The sequence below is a fragment of the Ictidomys tridecemlineatus genome, chromosome 2 (assembly GCF_052094955.1).
Source record: "Ictidomys tridecemlineatus isolate mIctTri1 chromosome 2, mIctTri1.hap1, whole genome shotgun sequence".
Classification (NCBI taxonomy): Eukaryota; Metazoa; Chordata; class Mammalia; order Rodentia; family Sciuridae; genus Ictidomys; species Ictidomys tridecemlineatus.
Window position 1 is genome coordinate 12,029,223 of NC_135478.1, and position 22,827 is coordinate 12,052,049.

The 22,827-nt window shown below is 47.9% G+C and overlaps 1 protein-coding gene and 1 non-coding gene across 6 annotated transcripts; one reads left to right on the forward strand and one right to left on the reverse strand.

Moving 5' to 3' along the window:
• Window positions 1–922: 922 nt before the first annotated feature.
• Window positions 923–22,035, reverse strand: Slc1a6 (solute carrier family 1 member 6). Of its 5 annotated transcripts, none has more exons than XM_078037598.1 (11): window positions 21,815–22,031; window positions 15,140–15,269; window positions 14,842–15,053; window positions 13,946–14,083; window positions 12,901–13,105; window positions 11,828–11,870; window positions 9,632–9,975; window positions 6,350–6,583; window positions 5,137–5,331; window positions 2,529–2,663; window positions 923–1,495 (listed from the first exon to the last, which is right to left on the reverse strand). In XM_078037598.1, the coding sequence occupies exons 3-11, from the start codon at window positions 15,044–15,046 to the stop codon at window positions 1,300–1,302; spliced, it is 1,695 nt and encodes a 564-aa protein (XP_077893724.1). In that variant the 5' UTR covers window positions 15,047–15,053; window positions 15,140–15,269; window positions 21,815–22,031; the 3' UTR covers window positions 923–1,299. The 5 variants fall into 5 exon arrangements, with proteins under 5 accessions (XP_077893724.1, XP_077893720.1, XP_077893731.1 ...); XM_078037594.1 differs by having other exon boundaries at window positions 21,674–22,031; XM_078037605.1 differs by lacking the exon at window positions 15,140–15,269.
• On the forward strand, window positions 16,959–17,088 carry LOC120892109 (small nucleolar RNA SNORA1). The gene has a single exon (XR_005736769.1). It is a non-coding gene; the product is annotated as a small nucleolar RNA SNORA1 (small nucleolar RNA).
• Window positions 22,036–22,827: the final 792 nt, after the last annotated feature.

The following is a 22,827-nucleotide window of genomic DNA, read 5'->3' on the forward strand; positions in this document are numbered from 1 at the left end:
AAGATGGACCTGCACTTGGATCTTCCTTCTGTCTTGGGGGAGGTACTCAAGTGGAACTAATTTAACTTAGAAATAAGTGTATGGTCTTGGACAAAGGGCCCATGGAGTTTCACTGGAGTCATGTTACTCATGTTTTCCCCATGAATTAACGTCCCACCTGGTCCCTTAGGTCACAGGAAAATAACACTGTGTCCACCCCTGTATAGAAAAGATACTCTTGAGGCCAGGCATGGGGATACAATGCCACTCAATCTCAGGAGTCAAAAGCTGGGGCTACTATACCCACCTACCCTCCCCACAGGAAGTTGCTTTCCCCATCTACAGCCTTGGAGTTTGTGCAATAAATGGTTAACTCTGATAAGTTGGGGTTCCCCAAGCCCACTGATCCCAAAGAAAGGACTGGATTTTGACTGCCTCCTGGAAGATGGCCTCTGATCTTTGGAACCTTCCTGATAAGTGTGTCTGTAAACCAGGGCCCTGGGCCATCCCAGGGAGTCTGCACTAACAATGTGATCTATGGCAATGCCCATTTTTACTCACCTGGAGCCCTAGATCATGCTGTATCAGACTGACCTCTGAGAGACACTGAAGAATCAATAGAATCACAGCTATGTGACCATGCCTTAATAACCACTCTGCCCACCAGGATTCAGGTGAGCGTCCCTGGTTGACAGTACACCATGCACGCTGTGACACGTCCTTTCTGGGAGAAGGACATGGCACACGCAACTGCAGGAAGGAGCTAGGAACTCACGTGTGATCTACGGACCCTTTCCCAACCACTCCTTGCCTTTGCTGAGTTTCATCTCTTACTTTCACTGTGATAAACCATGACCATGAGTAGATGGCTCTTCCAAGCTCAGGGTTTTTCCGGTGAATCACTGAAATCTGAAGGTGGACTTTGGAATTCCAACACAAAGGCCACGAATATTTTTTTTTATTATGAGAAACAGTACAGTTTTTCTTTACCCTCTTCAGCTCCACCAGTCCTGGAGACAAGAAAGAACACCAGGTGACCTTTCTTCTTGTTGAACCTGAAGCCTCCTCTCCCCCCAAAACCCAGGAGAAAATTTTCCTCCCCTTCCTGGCTCACTCCCTCTCTCGAGTTCTCAGCCTGTGCTCTGAGACAAACACAGACCCTGAACAGCTTTCACTCCTGCTCCTTTATCTTAGTCCCTCTCACAAAGAAGCCGAGCAGAACTCGTGTGTGCAGCCCAGGGTCGGCTGAGCAGCAGACTGTCCTCAGGGTCCCCTCCCCAGTCCCCTTCCTTCCTGCCTTGGAGAAGAGCTGAAGGCCCCTCACATGGCACTCTCGTTGCCTCCCCGGCCCCTGGACACCCCCTTTTCTTGTGTCATGAGTGACTTGTAGGGCTTCCCCAGGCTAGGGAGGGTGAGCTCAGCCTCCTGCAACTCCAGCTCCCTCTGGGACAAGTGCTCAATGACGGCCGCTCCAATGGAGTCCCCCAGCACATTGGTCATGGTGCGAAGCCGGTCCCTGGTAGAGAAGAGAGAGAAGCTGCCATTCGTGGGGACTTAAAAAGCTCCACAGAAGAAAGGCTGCACAGGGGGAGGCTCCCAGGGTTCACATTCCAGTCCAGTCTCTGACCACCTGACCTCAAGGGGGGCCTCCCCGTCTCTGTCCTCAGTTTCCTCTCCTAACAAACAGAGGCTGGGCCAGCTCTGAGACACTCTGATTTGTTCTTAGCAACGTGATACTTTTTTAAGATGTAAATGTTGATACAGACAATTAGGGGCCATAAGCTGAAATGCATATGGAATCAGGAGAGGAACCACCATGAGTGAGTCAGCCAGGATGGGCCAACAGAGGCCCTGACCAGGGCAGGCTACAGACTTCCGCACCCACAGCTCCCACTGGGGTGAAAGTCCAGATTATGTTTTTATGGATGGGTGGATAAAAGGAAGGAAGGAAGGAAGGAAGGAAGGAAGGAAGGAAGGAAGGAAGGAAGGAAGGAAGGAAGGAAGGAAGGAAGGACAGCTGGGAGGGAGGACAGAACCGTCCTTATCTACCTAAAAATGCTTTCCTGTTGTCTTCACATAAAAGTGGCATTTTACTAGGTACATCATTTTAACTCACAAACCCACCAAGATTTAGCCCTCAAAATCATTTTATCCATCACTGAAAGGTGAAATTCATCAATCAAAATTCCTTCCTATTTAGTGTTGCAGGTAACCTATGTTTTCTTCTCACTTACAAAATTCTTTTGGTTTTGAAATTAAAAATTTTTACCAGAAAGAACAAAAAAACACCTATTTTTTGAATGATACAAAGCCAGATCATGCCATGGAGCACCTTCTTATGGTTTATACATGAAACAGGTCAAAAAGGAGCCGTTCTGGTTGATGGTAAAACCCTCAGGGTTCGTCTCCTCCCTGCTGTTTCCCACTATTAACCCTATGGGCTTTGGGGTCCACAGGCCGAGGACTCTCCAGGGACCCCTTTCCCTACTGGATCACAAAACAGTGGGGCGGGGAGAGCTGGCATCAGGGTCCGACCCAAAAGCACTCACAGGAACCAGTCCACAGCTATGATCAGGGTGATGTCTTCCGTGGGCAGCCCAACAGACGTGAGCACAATGACCATGGTGACCAGGCCGGCCTGGGGGATGCCAGCAGCCCCAACGCTGGCCGCTGTGGCCGTGATGCTGCAAGTGGAGAGAGAATACAGGAAACCAGGAGGAAGGAAGAGAGGGTGGAGAGAGAGAGAGAGAGAGAAAGAGAGAGAGAGAAGGGGAGGGGTCAGTTTCCCGAGGCATCTTAAAAACTCTTCAGCCAGTGCAGAAAGGAAAATCCTGCTCATGCATGATCTCCCTCATGCATGGACTCTAAAGAAAGTCAGAAATCACGGAAGCAGAGAGTAGAACGGTGACTCCCCAGGGTAAGGAGGTTGGGATAAAAACGCAGAGAGGTTGGTCAGAGTTTCAGTTATAAGATGAACTAAGTTCTGGGATCTGATGCATGGTGACGATAATTACTGATATGCTACTGTATCCTTGAAGTTTGCAAAAAGAGTGGCTGTTAGTGCTTTCTCTACCCAAAGAACTGGAAGAAGTGGGGGGTGACCATGTGAAGCAATGGATGTTCATTGGCCTGATGGAGATCATCATTTTACAATGTGTATGCACATATCAAATCATATTGTGCACCTAAAATATGTAGGAGTTTTATTTGTCAGTTATACTTCAATAATGCCAAGGGGGGGAGGAAGGACATAAGTTTTTAAAAGAAAAGTAGTATGCTGGGTGAGGTGGCGCACATCTATAATCCCAGCGACCTGGGAGGCTGAGGCAGGAGGATGGCAGGTTCAAGGCCAGCCTCAGCAACTTAGCGAGGCCCTAAGCAACTCCGTGAGACCCTTCTCAAAATAAAAAATAAAAAGGACTGGAGATGTGAGTGATTGTTAAAATGCCTCTGAGTTCCATCCCCACTACCAAAAAGAAAAAGAAAAGTAGTTAAATATAGCTCACCACTTTAGAGGTGGGAACATTCTGGACCATCCTGAGTCTAGAGATGTCCAGTGCTAGAGCCTAAATTCTTACTCAAACTTATTGGTTTTTAAAAATAAACAAAAGAAAGCAGATCTAGGAATGGGCTAGATCTTAAATCCTGTATCAACTCTGATTGCCCAATACTGCCTAAAAGGATTTTAAAAGCCCATGAGCTACCAGGGTACTAGTACCCTGCGGGCACCACCCTCTGCCTGGTGGCCTCTGAAACCTCTTTGCAGATTCTAAAATTTTCAACATCAGCAAAGGGGAGACATGCTGGACAGTGATATTGGTCAAATTATATTGTTACATTGTGTGCATGTATGAATACGTAAGAACAAATTCCATCAATATGTACAGCTATAATTCACCAATAAAAAAAAGTGTGGAAGAAATTAAATTGTCAACATGGAGTTGCAGGAGATGCTTAGCCCAGAGGATGGCTCTGTCAGAACCAATGTGATCCATGGTTGAGCAAATGCTGGGACTGGTGACAGAGCATGGACTGCGGCATCAGGGTGGCATCAGACTCATAAGCTGTCCAACACTGGACCTGAACCCAGAGTCTCCCTCTCCTCTTCTGTAGAGTGCAGGACATGTGCCGACCTTCTTACTGTGAGCAGCAGAGGAGCACAGTGCTAGGACATGATATGTGCTTCAAGGTGTCAGTTACTGCTATCAAAAATATATCCAGGAAGTAAAATTCCATGTGAAGGCCCTGGGTTCAAACCCCAGCACCAGAACCACATAGATAAAATATTTTTTTAAAAAGGAGTAAAATTCTATTTTCTAAAAAGCCACATAATTTCTCCTGAGTTTATCCTGTTTGGATTTGATATCCTTTGGCGGGGGGGGGGGGGGGGGAGCAGAGCCTTATGAATGGGTCTCAAGGAGGACAGAACGGTAAGTGAGGGAGCCCTTCCCTTGCCACCCCTGGCCCTGGCATAAACAGTGACCTGTGGGAGCCCTTGGGAGGCAGGCAGCCCCCTCTGGATAGGTTGAGCTGATTCTATCAGGACCACCTCAAAAGCCTTTGTGTTGAGTTTAGAGTGGATCCAATCTAGGAATCTCCAAGCAGTCGGTCTCTGCCTGCTGCTAATGTATGAAGCATTACCTAGTAGGTCTCATGCCAGCCATCGTCACCAAGTCCCCAGATCCACCGAAGAACACCCTCTAAAAGTCTCCCATCCTCACCTTTTCTGATAACTTCATTAAGACATTTCTCATGAGAAGTGCTCATTTCTGCTATTTGGGACCTTGATCAAGAGGATTTCTAAATTTGAAACTATCTTTGTGGCATGCTTGCCTACATCTGTGGGTTTTCCCTACAAGTGACGGAACCAAGGAATCTATAATTATAACACGAACGTTGGGCTATTAGGATATTCCAGCCACACTTTGGAAAATTCTCGGAAAAGGGATGTCTCTCAACAGCATGCGAGGAGAGAAATGTCCAGCACCCTCTTGTCGGCTGTTGACAGCCTCAGGTGGCAAAGTCTCACCTGTAACCTCATCCAGCATCGGGCTCACCCCATTTCCCCTTTGCAATGCCTCCCCTGACGGCCAGTTCTGGGTCCCTCCTCCCACCGTCACACTGATGACCTCCCAGGTCCCAACTGAGGCACCTCACCTGATTGTGGTGATCTGGCCCAGGTTGAGCTCATAGTTGTTGACTTGAGCAATAAAAATGGCAGCCAAGGCCTCATAGAGGGCAGTGCCATCCATGTTGACGGTGGCCCCCACCGGCAGCACAAATCGGGTGATGCGGCGGTCTATACCCAGGCCCTCCTCCAGGCAGCGGAAGGTGATGGGCAGGGTTGCAGAGCTGGGGGAGAAGAACACAGGGAGTGGCAGGGGAGAGTGGTGTAGCACTGGACCCAAGGAGGACTCCCCTCGGGAACACGGAGGGGCCAGGTAAGAACACAAGCAAGAGGAGGAGGGCATGGGCACAAGGATCCAGATGGAGAGGGGCGCTCCTCCTCATGAAGGGAGAACTCAGCCTTGCGGACAACCCAGGGTTGAGGCCTCTTGACTCACTTAAAGCCAATGGCATAAAAACCAACAGTCCAGTCCCAGATTCCTGACCTCCCACACCTGGGGGCTACGACAAGGGTATCACAAAAGACCCCAATTTCCCTCTGCCTCATGGTGCCCAGGGATAAACCCCCAACTACACTAACCCTCCACCAATACCCAGAAGAGCCAGAGTGACTCCATTAATGGGTGAGTTTAGCGGAAGGAGTGGGCATCTCTTTGGGGGTCAGCTTGCCACAGGATGTGTGCTCTGTCTGGTCAGCTTTATGTCATGCCATGAAATACCAGGACTCATGGAGCATGCTTGGGCACCCAGCTCTATGGTGACCAGGGGGTGTAGGGGCACCAATCTCATTTAGAATCAAAGAGGCACGTTCTTCAATGAGCATTATGAGCAATAAAAATGACATTTTTTCCCATCTATTTGGCTCTTGCATATCTTCTCAAATTGTTTTGAATTTTAGTGATGGGGATTAATGAGGGGGCTAATAAAGAGCCTCCTAAAAACACCAAAAAGTGCACAAGGAAGTAAGAGAGCTTCCAGACACTATCTCAAGGGAAGATGAGACTCTTTGGGCTAGTAAATGACTGAGCTCCCAGGGCATTCTGGAACCTTCATCTGTAAACTCAAAATTGGCCCCTCCATATAAAACAGGTTCTCCTCCATAAGAAATAAGTAATGGCCACCTGGGTCTCCAAGAGCCTGTGACATGACTGTGCCACCAGAAGACGTTAATGGAAGGGGGAGAACGGGACCCTGGAGAGCCCATGGAAGACAGGAGGAGGGAGAGTGGGGAGCACGGCCATACCTGGAAGAGGTGCCCATGGCAGTGATGAGGGCCTGCAGCACCCCCCCAATAAAGGGGAAGGGGTTCCGATGGGTGATGAGGAAATAGATGAGGGGCAGGACAACGCCAGCGTGGAGGAACAGGCCCACGATGACAGTCAGTGTGTACATGCCCAGCTGACCCCCAAGGACGGCCATGTCTTCCATCTCCAGAATCTTCCCAGCAATCAGGAACAGGATGCCCACAGGTGCATACCTGGGCAAGCCACACACCTGTCAGGGATCCCTCCCCACCTCCCCTCCAGCCCACAACACACCCTACCTCCTCCTGCCACTCACTCACACTCACCCCACACCAGAGTTCCCACGGGGCCAGGGCATGCCAGCTGCCTTATGAGGGCTTCATCCCCCTCCCCACTCCAGGCCTCCCCACCCAACTCCAGGCCCCTTCCTAAGGAATGCAGGGACACTTCCGAGTCTGACCTTCTAAACATCCGCTTTCTGCTGCCGGGGTTCCGTATTTGTACTCCTTACCCCTCTCCCATCAGTGCGTGGTCCCCTGCCTCCCCAGCCTGGGCCCTGTCACTGCTTCTCCCACCTCAAAATCACCTGTGTATTCTCCACTCATTCAGCAACTACCTAATGAGCACTGTTTTCCAGGGCCATGCTCCCTGTCCTCACGGCACTTACTCGCGGCCAGCGACTGGTGGTGCCCTATTCCCCACCCCACCCCCCAAAAAAATGCATGTTGAGATCCGAATCCCTAAGGTGTGGCATTAGGATGCAGGGACTTTAAGAAGTCATGAAGGCAGGGCTCAATGATGGATGAGCGTTTATATAAAAGAGAGGTGCTTTGCTCTTTCCACCATGTGAAGACTTGGGGAGAAGACACCATCCCTGAACCAGAACAGCCCTCCCCAGACACTGTATCTGTGGGTGCCAGGATCTGGATGGAACTTCCCACCCTCTAGGACTGTGAGAACCGAATGTTCTCTGTGTAAGTCACCCAGTCTGTGGTAGTTTTGCTATAGTCCAAATGCACTAAGACACATTCTAATGGGGAAAACAGGAGGTACACATAGAAATGTGAAATCCTTGGGGGACATGTTCAGTACTGGAGCCTATATATATTCCATGTTTTTTCCCCAATAAATACATACCAATGATAAAGTTTAGTAAGTTAAACTTTAAAAATTAATTTAAAATTAAATTAGGCCCAGGGAGAGATTAGGCACAATAGCCAATGATACAATGAGTCATGATACAGCAACTTGCTGTAATGACGGTTATTTAAAACTCATGAACTGCTTATTTCTGGAATTTTCCACTTGATATTGTTGGACCCTGGTTTACCGTGGGTAACTGAAATCACAGAAAGTGAAACAGTGGATCAGAGGGGACCACCGCAATTACAAACGCCAGGTTGTGACAAGTGGGTGGTCAAGCAGGACTTCTCAGGAGAAGTGACTAAAGTGGAGCCCTGGATGGTGAGAAGGAACCGTGGGCATGTGGAGGGAAGCTCTGCAGCCAGGGCAAAGTCCCTGAGGGAGAAGGAAAAGAGGAAGCGAAGGAAGCAGGATCATCGGGGCCCAACTGCCTTTCCCACGGCCTTAGTCCATTGCTGCTGCTGTAACAAAATACTGCGCTGAGGCTGGGGAATTTGTACAGAAAATTAATTTCTCACATTTGGGAGGCTGGGAATCCAATACCAAGGTTCCAGCCTCTGGGGGGCCTTCTTGCAACACATGGCAGAGGGCATCACGTGACACGAGCCCGGAGCCCGTCAGCTCAGGTCTCCACTCCTCTTCTTATAAAGCCCCTAGCCCCATCACAAAACCCCACTCTTATGACTTCATTTAACCCTAATTACCTCCCAAAGGCTCTTCCTCTGAATACCATCAACATTTGAGTTTGAGGATTAAGTTTCCAACACATGGACTTTTGGGGGACACATGGAGACCACAGCGCACACAAACCAGCCCGTCACTCAATCCTGTGAGCTTCTGCCTGTGGTCCGTCATTCACCTATCCCCAGGCTGCCACTGCTAACTCCTCGGTCTTCAGGAATGGAAGTCCTTCTTGATCACTCTCACGGTGAACGTAACCGAGGAGGTGGGAACCACTTGGAAAGTCAGCGCAATAGCTTGGGTCAAAAAGGAGGATGCAGGGGACTTCTCCAGCCCTATCTGTGTTTCCTAAGCTGGCTGGAGTGAGCTCTGGTACGTGGTTGCAGAATCCCCTCCAAGTCAAACCCCGAGACCTGTCTTACTCTTCTCCGTGGCCTCCATCCTTTTGCTTCACCCCCTGCAAAACGCCTCAATCCTGGATCAATTGTTCATGACTTCTTACCTCTGATACTCAGTCACCTGGCACTCCTTCACACTTTTCCAAACCAGGCCAATGACACCACTGTAAATTCATGGTTCCCAGTTCTGTTGGGCCTCCAACACTCCCCGTTAATTCTCTGCTTATCCTTGATAGGCTTTCCCTTCTATTCCCATCAGAAAAATTTCCAAGCTGTCAAATTGGCCTAGAGTCTCCTATACAACTTTCAAATTATTTGGGATGATGCTTAGATATGATTTACACTCCCCAAGAGCTCATGTACTGGGAGTCTGGTCCCCCGGGTGGCGATTTTAAGGGTAGTGGGACCTTTAAGAGGTGGGGCCCAGTGGGAGATCCTTAGGTTAATGGGGGCATTGCACTTAGAAGGGATCAAGGCAGTGCTTACGGGATTCTGAGTTAGTTCTAGTGAGAGTTGTTGTAAGAACCAGCCTAACCTCTCAATCCCTCTCTGGCTTCCTGTCCTGTGATATAATCTTTGGCTCTTGGGTGTGCCATCTACTGGGAGATCCTAAACAGTCAAGCTAATGCAGGCACCATGTCCTTGAACCACCAGAGCTATATGCTAAATAAACCTCTTTTTTATGAAGTTACCCAACTTCAGGTATTTAGTTATAGTAATGAAAAACAGACTAATACAGGAATAAAATCCACAGTACGTTTGGTGTGCGTGGAAGAATGAATACAGATGAATGAGTTTCAATGAATGAATGATTGGTCAACACACAGAAGAATGAGTGAATGCACAAAGAAGATAGTCAACAAGTGAATAACTCAGTGCAGAAATACATGATGAGTTAGTGAGTTTGCGAGTGAATTAACCAATACATAGAGTAGATGAGCGACTTTGGTCAAATGTCCCCAATCACTTCAACTTCCACACAGCCTGACTGGTCCCAGCCCTGGCTCCGCCCTTCCCGTGTACCAACACCACCGCCCCGGGGCACAGCCCAGCACTCACCAGATGATGATGCCCACCAGCCTCATAATAGCCTCATTGAGGCTGTCAAAGAAGTCCCTCAGGACCCGGCCCTTGTGTTTCATGCCACCAATGACCAGCCCAAAGGCCACAGAGAAGACCACGAGGCCCAAGGCATTGATACCGTTGGCTGACCCCGGCACAGGCACGGTCTCCTCAAAGCTGAGCACCTCCTGCAGGGTGCCCAAGGCCCGAGTGACATTTTCCAGGATGCTGGTTTCGTTTTCCATTGAGGTCGGAGGCGGCATGGAGGCACCCAGCTCAGACCCATTCTCTGTCCGCACCACGGTCCTGGTCACCACCCTCGTGCTGTACTGTGTCTTGAACTGAAATGCAGAGAGATGGGGCCCAGACTCAGTAGCAGAGTCACCTGGAGAAAGTCCTAAAAACACCAATTCCTGGTTCCCCACTCCAGAAAGTCTTATTGCTGATGAGAACTTGGCCAAGGCATAGAAGGAGGAGTGAATTAATTACTACAGCGGTGACAGAAAACGGAACGGAGGGTCCCCCAAAAATTAGAAATAGGACACCATATGATCCAGCAAATCAGAATCACGAGGAGATGCAGATGGAGCATCCCTAGTCCGAAAATCCAAAATCCAAAATGTTCCAAAATCTGAAACTCTTTAAGCACTGACATGATGCATGTGGAAAATTCCACATGCCTGACTTCATGTGACAAGTCACCATCAAAACATAGATGCATTGAAAGTGTTGCATATACATCACCTTCAGACTACATAGGAGGTATGCGTGAAACATAAATGAATTTCATGCTTCTATTTGGGTCCTATCGCCAAGATAGCACATTATGTATATGCAAATATTCCAAAATCTGATAAAGTCAAAAATCCAAAACACTTCTGATCCCACGCACTTCAAATAAGGGATACACAACCTGTTCCTGCTTTCCCACACTCCCTGCAGCACTATTCACAATAGCCAAGCTATGCCATCAACCTGTCTCTACCAATGGACAAATGGATAAAGAAAATGTAGAATAGATTCATGATAGAATACTATTGTGCCTTCAAAAATAGGAAGAAAACCTTGAAATTTGCAACAACTTGGATGACAATTGAAGACACTGCGCTTAGTGAAATAAGCCAGACATAGAAAGACAAACACTATATGATCTCAGATATATGTGAAATCCACAAAAGGTAGTATCATTGAAATAACAGAATAGTCACCCAAGTCTAGGTTGGTTGGTGGGGAAAAGTTAGGGAGATGCTGATCAAAGGGCACAAAATCTCAGGTAGGAAGAAGTTCAAGAAATTCATTGTACAACAGGGTGGCGCTAGTTAATAACACTGTACTGTGAAAATCACTGAGAGTAGACGTTAAGTGTTCTCAACACAAAAATGAGCATGTGAGGTAATGTATATGTTAATTAGTTCACAATGTATACATATTTATGCCCCATAAATAGACAGTTGGCCCTCCACATCTGTGGACTCCCTTTCATGGGTTCAATTAACCATGGATCAAAAATATTTGGAGGAGGGAAATTGGCTGTGAACTTAATATGTATAGACTTTTTCTTGTCACTATTCCCTAAACAATGCAATCCAACAACTATTCTCATTGTGTTTGCATTGCTTTAGGTATTACATGTGATCTAGAGTCGATTTAAAGTCTGTGGGAGGATAGTTTCTATGCAAACACTCTGCCATTTTATATACGAGACTCGAGCATTCCCAGATTTTATAATCTGCAGGGAACCAACTCCCTCCTGATATCAAAGGACAACTATATAATTTTTGCTAATCAAAAAACAAATTTTTTAAAATTAAAAAAGTGTTTAAAAATGAGTGAATGAATCGACAAATGAGGGTGTGAATAACCAAGCATGAAAGAACAAGTGTAGATTCCGCATTTTCATTAGCTCCCTGGGCCGTGCTCAGCCAGACTTTAAGGCCTCTCTCTTCGCTATGTGTGGTCAGAAGTCCTGCAGTCTCTACCCCAGCCCAGGCTGCCCTGGCCTAGGTCCTCTTGTCCTGATCACCACACCTGAGGGAACTCGATCCCTTCTCCTGGATTCCTCCATAGGCCCCTCCTGCCCGTCCCTCTCTCAGCTGCTTTTTCCCACCCCTCAGGCTTGGGTCACCCACCCAGCAGCAGGCCCCGCCATGGCCCTCCCAGCCACCTTGATCCAACTGGGTGCTTCCCACTGACCTGTTTGAAGCAGGCCTCCACAAGGTTGGGTGGAAACATATTTCTGCAGAAAAAGATCAAAGGAAGGAAAAGTGGTTAGACCTTGGAAGGGAGCCTGGGGCGATACTTGTAATAATAACAACAATAATAATAATGTCAACCAACATAGGAATGCTCAGTCTAGGCCAAATGCTGAGTGAGGTACCTGACCTACACCATCTGATTTAACAGCTCTTTACTGGAGGGCCTTATGTAGTTGCCCTAAGCCCCATAGAAGCTAAAAGGTGCAGACTGGCCTAGCTGTGGTTGGCCTAGGGTTTGCTCCCTTCAAAACTCATGGGGAAAATTGATTGCAGAGTATTGGGAGGTGGGGCCTGAAAGAGAAGATTAGGTCATGCTGGCTTGGCTCTCATAGATGGGTTAATCCATTCATGGATCAAGGGCTTTAGGGATTAATGAGAAGTGGCTTTGTTATAAAAACAGGCTCTCTCTAGCACACTTGCTCTGTCTCACCAAGGATGCCCTCCGCCATGTTGTAATGCAGCAAGAAGGCCCTCACCAGATACCAACACCATGTTGTTTGACTTCCCAGCCTCCAGAATGTTAGCTAAATAAAACTCTGCTCCTTACAACTCATCCAGTCTCGGGTATCCGGTTGTAGTAACAGAAAATAGACTAAGACAAACCTCAGATCCAGGTCTATCTGACCCCTATATCATCTCAAGACTTCAATCCAATGAGACCCCAAAACACCAGAGACAATTCCTAAAAATCATCCAAGTCCATGCAATGCCCTCGTTGGTGACTAGGGCAGAAATACTGCCAACCTTGATTTTCTGGCTACAAAATCTTGCTGCATAAAAGGATCATTCACCCTCAAATGGAGCTTGGGCTCCAAGACACTGCAGCTATAGCCTCCCCCAGCCTAAGGGTACAAAGATCATATCCTAGTTCTTTTGGAGGATATGTGCAAGGGCAAAGAACAACAAATAGGTACCAAAAAATAGGAACCAAGGGGTGTCACCATTTCCAGGTTGGGTTTGCCTGCCTTGCTGCATGTTCATCCGGAAATCCCATCAAAATTAGAACATCACCTGACCAGGTCCATGAAGGCGTCAGCTGTGGGGATGGTCTCAATGCGGCCCTCGCGATGCAGCCCCTCCTTAGAGCCCTTCCCAGGATGGATGATGGTGACCATGAGGATGCCAATGAAGACCGCAATGACCGTGGTCACCATGTAGTACACAGCTGCCCTCATGCCCATCCGCCCTGTTGCCTTGTTGTCCAAGGAAGCCATACCTGAGGACAGACAGTACAGCCCCCGTATCCTCATTCATACCCCATCACCTACTCCCCATCCATCTGTTCCACCTCCCAAACCACCAACTCAGCAACCACTGCCCCAAACATCCTGTCCCCCTACACCTCACCCAGGGTCCCCCACAATCAATTCATCCACACCACCATCCCATTCCCATTCTATTTTCCAAAAACGCCTTCACATCCCATCCTGTTCTTTACCCCAAACACAACACCATCCACACTACCTTCCCTCTAACTCAAGCCAATCTTTTCAACCCCAACTCTACTGACTCCTATTTGTACCATAACCTCATCTTCATCCCACTCCTTATCCCACAGTCCACCCCAAATCACAGCTCTCCACCCACCTCACTGTATGCTGAGTAGATACTGTTGCTGCTCCCATCCCACTCCCTCCCTACCCCCCATCCTGGCACCTCCACCTCACTAACCTTGTATACCCTATTCACATCCACCTCCTGCCCATGCACCCTATAGCCCAGCTACCTTCCTTAGCTGCCCATGCCTCCCTCCACCACCTTTCCTTCCCCTCTGGATAACTTGAGCCCTGAAGGCTGGCATTTTACCTCCAAGGAGACATACAGGAAAGCTCCTGGGATAAGTGCTGTGGGTATATAGGAGCAGGAACCTCACCCTGGGTTCTAGTCAAGGATCTGGGTTTTGGCCAGGACCGTGGGCCACGTGCAGGCTCCATGTTTGAGTAGCTGAGTTGGAAAGGTGATCCCAAGCTCTCAAGATGGGAACTGTCTTGGCTCTAGGTTCAAGTCTGGGTTCTGAGGGGGTCTCGAAGGTCAACAAGGGACTGGGTACTCTCACCTGTGACCAGGCTGGAGACAATGAGGGGCAGCACCAGCATCTGCAGCATTCTCATGAGAAGCTCACCAGGGAAAGAGAAGTACTTGATCTGACGGTAGGTGAGCTGGTACGGGCGCAAAGCAAAGGCTAGGCTGACCCCTAGAGCCAAAAAGAGGGGTTCATGGAGTGGAGTGTGGGTCACTCAGCCCAGACAGGACCCACCCATTCCAAGAAGACTTGTGGTAGGGGGATCAGTGAGAGAAAGAGAAAAACATTCTACAAGTACATGCACTTGTGTGCACATTGGCACAGGTGTACATTGCAGAAATGTAAGATTTGTTACACATTGATATGTGTACAGACGTCTGCACCCATTCAAGCACACACATGCATGCACATGTGCGTGCACGCTCATTTGTGAGCTTATACATCTGCCTGTGAATGTAATCCCATACACGTGAATTTGCATCTGCATTTTCTTGGATGTATCCATACACGAGACTTATGCATATGTTACTATTTTCAAACACGGGAGGTGTACATATATTTAAACACTTAAGTCTGTAGAATGCCCATGTGGGAATGGATGTGCTTATAAGTTCTAATACATTCAGCCCTCCATATCCTCTGGCTCTGCTTCTGGTACCACAAGACAACTATATATTTGTGTAAGTGTGCACAGGAATTTGCACCTGTAAATTCTGAGCACCCATAAAATATGTTCATGTTTGTGCACGTGTAAACTGTGTACAGTGCACATGTACATATGTGACACATGTGACAATGTGTGCACCCATAGAGGGTTGGAACAGTGGCAGGTGGGACGAGTGTGCAGGTGAGAGTGGCCGGCTGGAGCAAAGACACATGCAAGCAGGACGTTTCCCGGAAGTCCCCGCCCTCCCGGAAGCCGGGCTCACCTATGACCACGGCGCTGACCGTGAGCAGGATGAAGGCATTCCGGCGCAGGAAGCGCAGCACGTGCTCTCGAGTCATGGTCTGCAGGCGCAGGCGCGTGCGCAGTGCTCTCTGCTGCATGCTGTCCTGCAGCCCCTGCAGCCAGCCCACCCCGCCAAGGCGCTGGCCGCTCTCCCGCAGGAACAGGCTGTTGCCGTGGCTGCTCATGGTCTACCTGCGGGTACAGAGGAGCCCAGGTCTGAAGGCAGGAGTGGTGGAAGGGGAAGGATGGGAGGATGGTGGGCACTGGAGGAAGCTCACAAGGCAAGGGAAAGATGTGTCCATCTGTTGGGCTGTGCCCTTGCTAGGACACCTGGGACATTGCCTAGAGTTCAAAAGTCATGTCCTGACAGCAAAGGGTCAAGGTCTCCAGAATCACTCCCGGGCATAGCTGGGAAGAGACGGGAAAGAAAACCATAAAATTATTAACACTTTCGTCATTTATGGCTTCAGTCCGCTCCGTATTTCACCATTAGAAGGAATTGGGGGGCTGTCCCACCTCTCGATCCAAACTTCTAAGCCTTTGCTGAATGCCAATTGCATGCAGAGACCTGGACAAAGCATCTTTGGGCCAGTCCCAAAGTTAATATAGTTAGGTGTCTGACCTGGAGATAACTAGAGTCATCTTTCCACGATGACAAATCTGCAGCTACCTGGCAAACAGAGGGCACCCAATAAATGTAGCTGCCTGCGTGAATGCTCAGGTGAGCAACAGAGGGAAGGGGAAGCCACAGGGAGAGCAACAGTGACAATTCTTGTCTCCAGTGTGATATTCATGAGCCTCTCCAGGGTCTCAGGCACTAAACTCGGATGCTTCTCACTTCAGACACTAGTGTTTCTTACATTTGGCCATATCCAGATATCCTTATTAAAAGTATTATCTTTTAAAAAGTATCCAAATTAGAAACTTCAGAACACTACCTGGAATGTTGTTTTTCATAAATATAAATAAAATGCATATAAAAATAAAACCTGCCCATCCATTTCCCAATAAATACCTCAAACGTATGGAGTAGCTAAGAAATTGTTATTTTCATGGACCTGAGAAATTTTCCCTTCATGGACCCCTTTCTCAAAAAAAAAAAATGTTGAATTTAAATTAATGCAGTTCAATTGGAACTGCATTAGTGTAAAGGAAAATACAGATAACCTTGACTTACAATGTTTCAGCTTTCTGAAGTTTCAAAATGAAACATATTTGGTAGAAATCATACTTTGAGTGTTGAATTTTGATCTTTTCCCAGGCTAGTGATAAGCACCATGACACTGCTGGGTGATACTGGGAGGCAGCAGCAAGCCCCAGCTACCAGCCAATCTGGACATCATGAGCAGAAAACAACCCACGTTCCACAGTGTGCTGTGTTGCTAAACTCCGGTATTCAGTGGTAGATTCGAGGCTTTTTTTTTTTTCACCCCAGTGCTGGGGATGAAACCCAGGGCCTCACATGAGATGGGAAAGTGCTCTATCATTGACTTACATGCCCAGCTCTAACATGCAATTTTTACTTACAGTATGTTCAGCTTACAAGGGATTTATCAGGACATTGCCCCCACTGCAAGACAAGGAACTTAGGTATATTATTCTGTTTGTTGATTGGTGGATTTGGGGTGGGGTTTTTTGGGGGAAGGCGGAGGGAACCAGGGATTAAGCTCAAGGGCACTTGGCCAATGAGCCACATCCCTAGCCCTATTTTGCATTTTATTTAGAGACAGGGTCTCACTGAGTTGCTTAGCACCTTGCCTTTGCTGAGGCTGGCTTTAAACTTGCAATCCTCCTGCCTCAGTCTCCCAAGCCTCTGAGATTACAGGAATGCACCACTGCTCCCAGCGATTGGTTGGCTTTTGAGATGGGATCTCACTATTGCCCAGGATGGCCTTGAATTTATAATCCTCCTGCTTCAGTTTCCCAAGTAGCTGGAATTACAAGCACACACCACCCACGCCTGCTGATGCGTGATTTTGGAGCTAGATGGAGATGATGACCGCACAACATTGAGAAAGTACTAAATGCCACTGAGTGCCACTTTCCAATGTTTGATCTTATCTGAATTTCACATCAATTCTAAAAATTTTCTTTCAAAGCTCATTCTAGATGAGAATGGGCACTGTTGATCAGTGTCCAAAATAGATCAATGTGGCTAAATTGACACAGTTTATGCATCCATCACATTATATGTATGGCAGTGGTGACAATGAGACCTGTAACGTTTTGCTTAAGCTCATGAGGAAAATATGTCATGAGAAAAATGTTGTCATTTCAATATTTAAAATGATTAATGAAACAAGTACTTTCTGCAATTCAACTCCTACCAGAAAAAAATAGATCTATTAATGTTATATATTGAATCATTTTCTTTGACCTAAAAGTTCAATGCTTTCTTCTTATTTTTAAAGAAATGAAAATGTTTCTATGGGTCCCTGAAAATATCCTGGGCTCTGGGCACTGAGCCTCCTTGCCTGGGGGAGAAGCCACTGACCTACACTGACCTACTCCCAGCAAGAGTGGCCATACCCCTGTGCCAGGTGCAGAAAGAATTCTTTAGATAGATTCTCAGGCTCCCCTGCCCATTGGTCTCTCTAGGCAGCAAAGAAATATGGCAGGAGAATAAAGGATGGGAGTAAATGAAGATGAAGCCCTCCATTCCTCTATCTGTGACCATGTCCCGTGGGACAATCCTCTGCTACAGTCAAAGCTCTCCTTTGAGTCCCTGCCCTGCCTGTTCAATCCTGAAGATAATGTCTCTGACCACCACCCCTCCATGTGATCCCCAAGTGCCACACCAACTTTGCTCAAGAGTCTTATCTTAAATTCCTTTCAGTTTCCCCTTGAGTGGATGTCTGATTCCTGAGCAATACACCAGATTCATCCGACTCAGGGGAAAAGCTCTCCAAACCAACAGAAGACATTCAATATTGTACCCTGTGCTGGACTGTGTCCCTGATTTGTTTGCCTGGTTTACCTGTGACTGTGACACCTATAAAGGCTACTCTCGTGAGGGATCATGCCCCCGCCATCCCTCCTCACTCCCAATGCCTGAAACATCCAGGTCATGTTTGAGCGTCTCTTGGTGGCTTCAGTTCCACCATTAGGTGGGTCCCTGGGTCTCTTTTTCCTGCCACTGGCTAAGCAGCTGTTTCTCTGGAATCACTATCTTCTTGTCCTCCTCTGCTCCTCATCCTCTTCCAAGGGATGGGATGTCTGCCTCAGTCAAGGCCCCTGCATCCTCCAGGTCTGAACCTGGTTTCCAACCTGCAGCCCAGGAGGGATTCTGCTCCAGATGGACAGGTCACCTGAGACATGAGGCTGCTTCTCACCTTGCTGGAAAAAACTCACAGTCACAAACCAGAAACTATGCAGGAAAAGGACAATTCCTCCCTCTCCTGATTTATTAAGTTCCCAATCATTAAATGGGAGCACAGATTTGCCCCTGGACACCAAGAGAGTGTTTAGCTGAAATCCAAACTAGACAGGAAAACTCTGGAGCCTGGAGTTTTGACTCTTTCCTCTTCCTTTTAAGATGTAGGACAGAACAGGTGGCCTCCATAGCTGCAATTCTACATCCACGGACTCAACCAACCTAAAATCAAAAATATTCAATGGTAGAAGGTGTGCTTAGCATGTGCCAGGCCCTGGGTTCAATTCCCAGCTCCAAAACCAAAAATAATAATAATAATAATTGCACCTGTACTAAGCATGTATGTACTGGTTCTCTAAATAATATCATATAACTACTATGTACATAATATTTATATTGTATTAGTTATTATAAATTATCTAGACAGGATTTGTAGTATATAAGAGGATTTGCATTAATTCAATGCAAATATTAGGCCATTTTATATAAGGGACTTGAGCATCCAAGGGGTCTGGTATCCCTGCAGGTTCCTGTAACCAAACCCCTACAGAGACCTAAGGACAGCTTCCTAGAGCATGAGTTGACAAATCACAGTCTATGAGCCAAATTCAGCCCACTGCCTTTTTTTTAAATAAAGTTTTACTGGCACACAGCCGTGTTCATCCATTATGTTTTCTCTACTAATGCTTTCAGGCTCAATGGCTGAGCTAAGTTGTTGTAACAGAGGTCACATGAGCAGAAAAACTGAAAAAATTTTTACTCTCTGGCTCTTTACTAAAAATTAGAAAATAAAATAAAATTTTAAAAATTGCCAACCTCCAACCTAGAGAAAAGCATACATGAGCTCTGTCTTTCAAACCCCGATACCACCTTGCAGGAATGGGCCCGGGACTGCTGTGTAGCTCAGATGGCTCAATGCACTTGGTACATGATGACCACACGTGATGACCACAAAACAGAGGTCAAATGTGGTTGATAAAAACAGACCCTCAGGGGCTGGGGCTGAGGCTCAGCAGTAGAGCACTTGCCTTGCACGCGTGAGGCACTGGGTTTGATCCTCAGCACCACATAAAAATAAATAAACAAAATAAAGGTATTGTGTCCCACTACAACTAAAAGAATATATATTAAAAAACAAAAATAGACACTCAACAGACACACAATTGAGGACAGAGAAAAAGGCTCAAGCTGAAAGCAGACTATCTTCCTATCAACTTTTGCAGTCCTGTCTGCATTGTAGAAAGATATATCTGTGGCTGCTTATCAATTAAAAAAATACATAAATTTTTATTTTTTTTATTTTTAACTGACACACAATAATTGTTCATATTTATGGAGTGCAATATGATAATTCAAAACATCAATATGATCGGGGTATCAGCATTTCCATCTCTTTAAAATCACTTATCATTTCTTTGGGTTGGAAGCCTCTGAACTCCGCTCTTCTAGCTCTTTGGAAAATATATATAATAAATTGTTGTAAACTACCCTACTGTGCTCTACCACTCAGGAACATACTCTTCCTAACTGTATTCAGGTCTTGTTCTCTGTCTCCCTTTACTCACCAGCTTTCCACCCTCTAGTGACCACTAACTAGTCTACCATCTGTGAGATCAACTATTTTAAGCTTCCACATATGGCTGAGAACACACAGCATTTGTTTTTCTGTCCTGGCTTAAAAAAATAATAATAAAATTGATTTTAAAATGCTTGATTCAAACTGGTTCTCCCAAGACCTTGACCTCAACTTGGGCCTCTCTGGATCTCTCTGAGACCGCTGGAGGATTATTCTCCCCTCACCCTGGGCTCTCTTTTCTGGTCTGTCCTGATTCTAAACCCTCACTTAGCCCTGTCGCTTAAGCTTCCCAGAAATGGTCCTTATAGAGTCCCAAGTCCCTTCAGGGTGAGGGCCTTGAGGCTGGGTCTCCTTCCGCGTCCCCCCCCCCTCAGGACTCTGATGAGATGAGATGAGGGGCTGTCCCTAGACACAAAGGGGAGAAAGAAAGAACCTCCTAACCCCTAAGGCGGAAGCAAGAACTCAAGCAAACCTTCAAGACTGAGATCCTAGCCAAAAGGTGACAGGACCAGTCTTAGGACAAACTCCCAAAGTGACCAGCCGCATGGCCAGATGGCAGTTGAAACAAGGGCGTTTTATAAAAAAAAAAAAAAAAAAAAAATGGAGATAAGAAACAAGTTACTTACATTGACCTTATGTTGGCTGTAAATAAGGGGGCAGGGCAGGGGACGCAGGCAGAGCCCTGGGACAGAAGGTTAGTCTATGAAGAGTTCTTGCTATTTCTTGGTTAGTTCCAAGAGCAGAATCTAATGTGGCCTTGGAGAGTGATGATCAGAAACAGGAAAGCAATGTAAAGCAGGTTGTTTGTTGTTGGGTTGTTTTGGATTTTCCTCCTTCTTTTTCTCTGTTGATTTAGTTTAAAGCCTTGACTTAAAATGACCTCTCTTTCCTCCCTCCATTCTCTGGCTTATAACTTATTTTAGGACATCTCAGAGTTCTTATCACACAGCACCGTGGGCAAAGCAAGGAGGTTTGCTATACATTTTATCTCAACACTGAGCTAGCCAGAGGAGTGAAGAAAGGGCAGGGAAAGATGAGGAGAAAAATCACATCTCTCTCTCTCTCTCTCTCTCTCTCTCTCACACACACACACACACACACACACACACACACACACACAACCTGAACCCACAACCTCACATGCCTCTAATGTGCAACTACATATACACAATCCCTTGCGGACACACCATCATACACAAACTCTTCAAACATACAACCACACACATCTCACACACATGCAACTCTATGCATGCAGCACCAGTCATACAATTCTCACACCCGCGCGCGCCACATCCATGTACACCATCAGACACATTTTCACTGCCCTGCACAACCAACCTTCATAAATCAAATTAACACAATTCTCTCTCTCTCTCTCTCTCTCTCTCTCTCTCTCTCTCTCTCTCTCTCTCTCTCTCTCTCTCTCACACACACACACACACACACACACACACACACACACACACACCTGGATCCCCTGCAGTGGTGGCCAGTCTTAGCCACACCTGGTAGGTCTAGAATTGCAGCCATTAACCTGGATAGGAGAGGGACCCAGCCGTGCAAATGGATAAGGCACCAGGTTCAATGGAAAAACACGCCCACGAGTTGAGGCCACCGGATGGGAAGGTGGCAGATGGGCAGCAGCGAGTCTTGGGGAGAATTAAAGCGGTGGATCATCAGGGTGACCAGGGTGGAACGCAGCGACGATCCTAAGGGGCAGTGAGGACTTGAGACAAAGGGCAGCCGAGAGGTGGAGACTGGGGGCGCCAGGGGCAGCCCTCCGTCTCGGACCGCCGCCTGCCAGGAACCTCAGGGGCCCAGCGCGCGCCGAGTCCCTGCGCCCACCTGGGTCTCCCCACTCACCGGCGTCCGGAGCCGCTGGACGGCCCACCCGCGCCTCGGCCTGCGCGCTGCGCCCAGTTCAGGAGCCCGAGCCCGGCGAAGCGCCCGGCCGGGGCCGCGGGGACCCGCCAGGAACCGTGAAGCGCTGGCTCAGGGACCGACCGCGGAGGCACCGGCGCGGAGCCGGGACGCGCTGTGCAGCTGGCGGGATCCGAGCTGGCCCTGCGCTCACGTGGGTGCGGGGGCTCCGGGTGGCCGGGGGAGGGGGCGGGATCCCCTCTGGGACGCCCCCCGCCTCCCCCGCGCCCGGCTCCGGCTCTGCTGCCGCGCGGGAGAAGGGGAACCGCGTGTTTGAGAGGGAGGGGGACGGAGGGTGGGCGGGGGTGAGTGGCCTCTCTGGCACTCAGCCTCCGCCCCCTGCTCGGAGCCGCGCCTCCAGAGCACTCCGAGGCCGAGCATCCCCGCGGGAGCGAGGGGACCAGGCCCTGGCACCGCTGGGCCGCGCCCACATCCTCTGCGGAGGTCTTGAGAAGGCCAGGGCGCGAGCGTCTCGTGATAACAGGCACCATGGGGGCTCAGAGGTCCCTCTTCTCCCTTCTGGTGCTCCTTCTGGCCTTGGCCGCTTGGCCGCTGTGTGCCTTTGGGCCAGTTCCCTTCGGTCTCCGAGACTGGCCTCTTCTTCTAAACAAGGGGAAAATTAAAGCGAGCTAGGGTGGAAATGCTGTTAGGAAATGTAATCATTGCTATTAAGATTGCAGTTAGTATATTTCTTCACTATCTGCACGGTGCATAGGGTAATGTGCATCTGCTTTTCCTCTCAAATGGCGCTGATTTGGTTGTTTCCAACATCTTCAATCTCTCCTGAGAACTAATGGCATTTAAAGAGCTGAGCAGAGAGCCCAGAACAGGAGCTCCATACATCTTTGCAGTTGTTGTGGTGGTAGTGGTTATTATTGAGCCATTGTTGACAGGGTTTTGTTTTGTTTTTGTTTTGTTTTGTTTTGTCTTGTTTTTTGTTTTGTTTTTGTTTTTGTTTTTTTGGTTATATTTTACCTACACACCCCTATGAAGTAGACAAGGGACAGGCACTCAGAGAAGTTTTATAATTTGCCCAAGGTCACACAGCCAAAGAGCAGCTGTCCCAATTCTAACTCTATCCACACAACCCTGGCTCT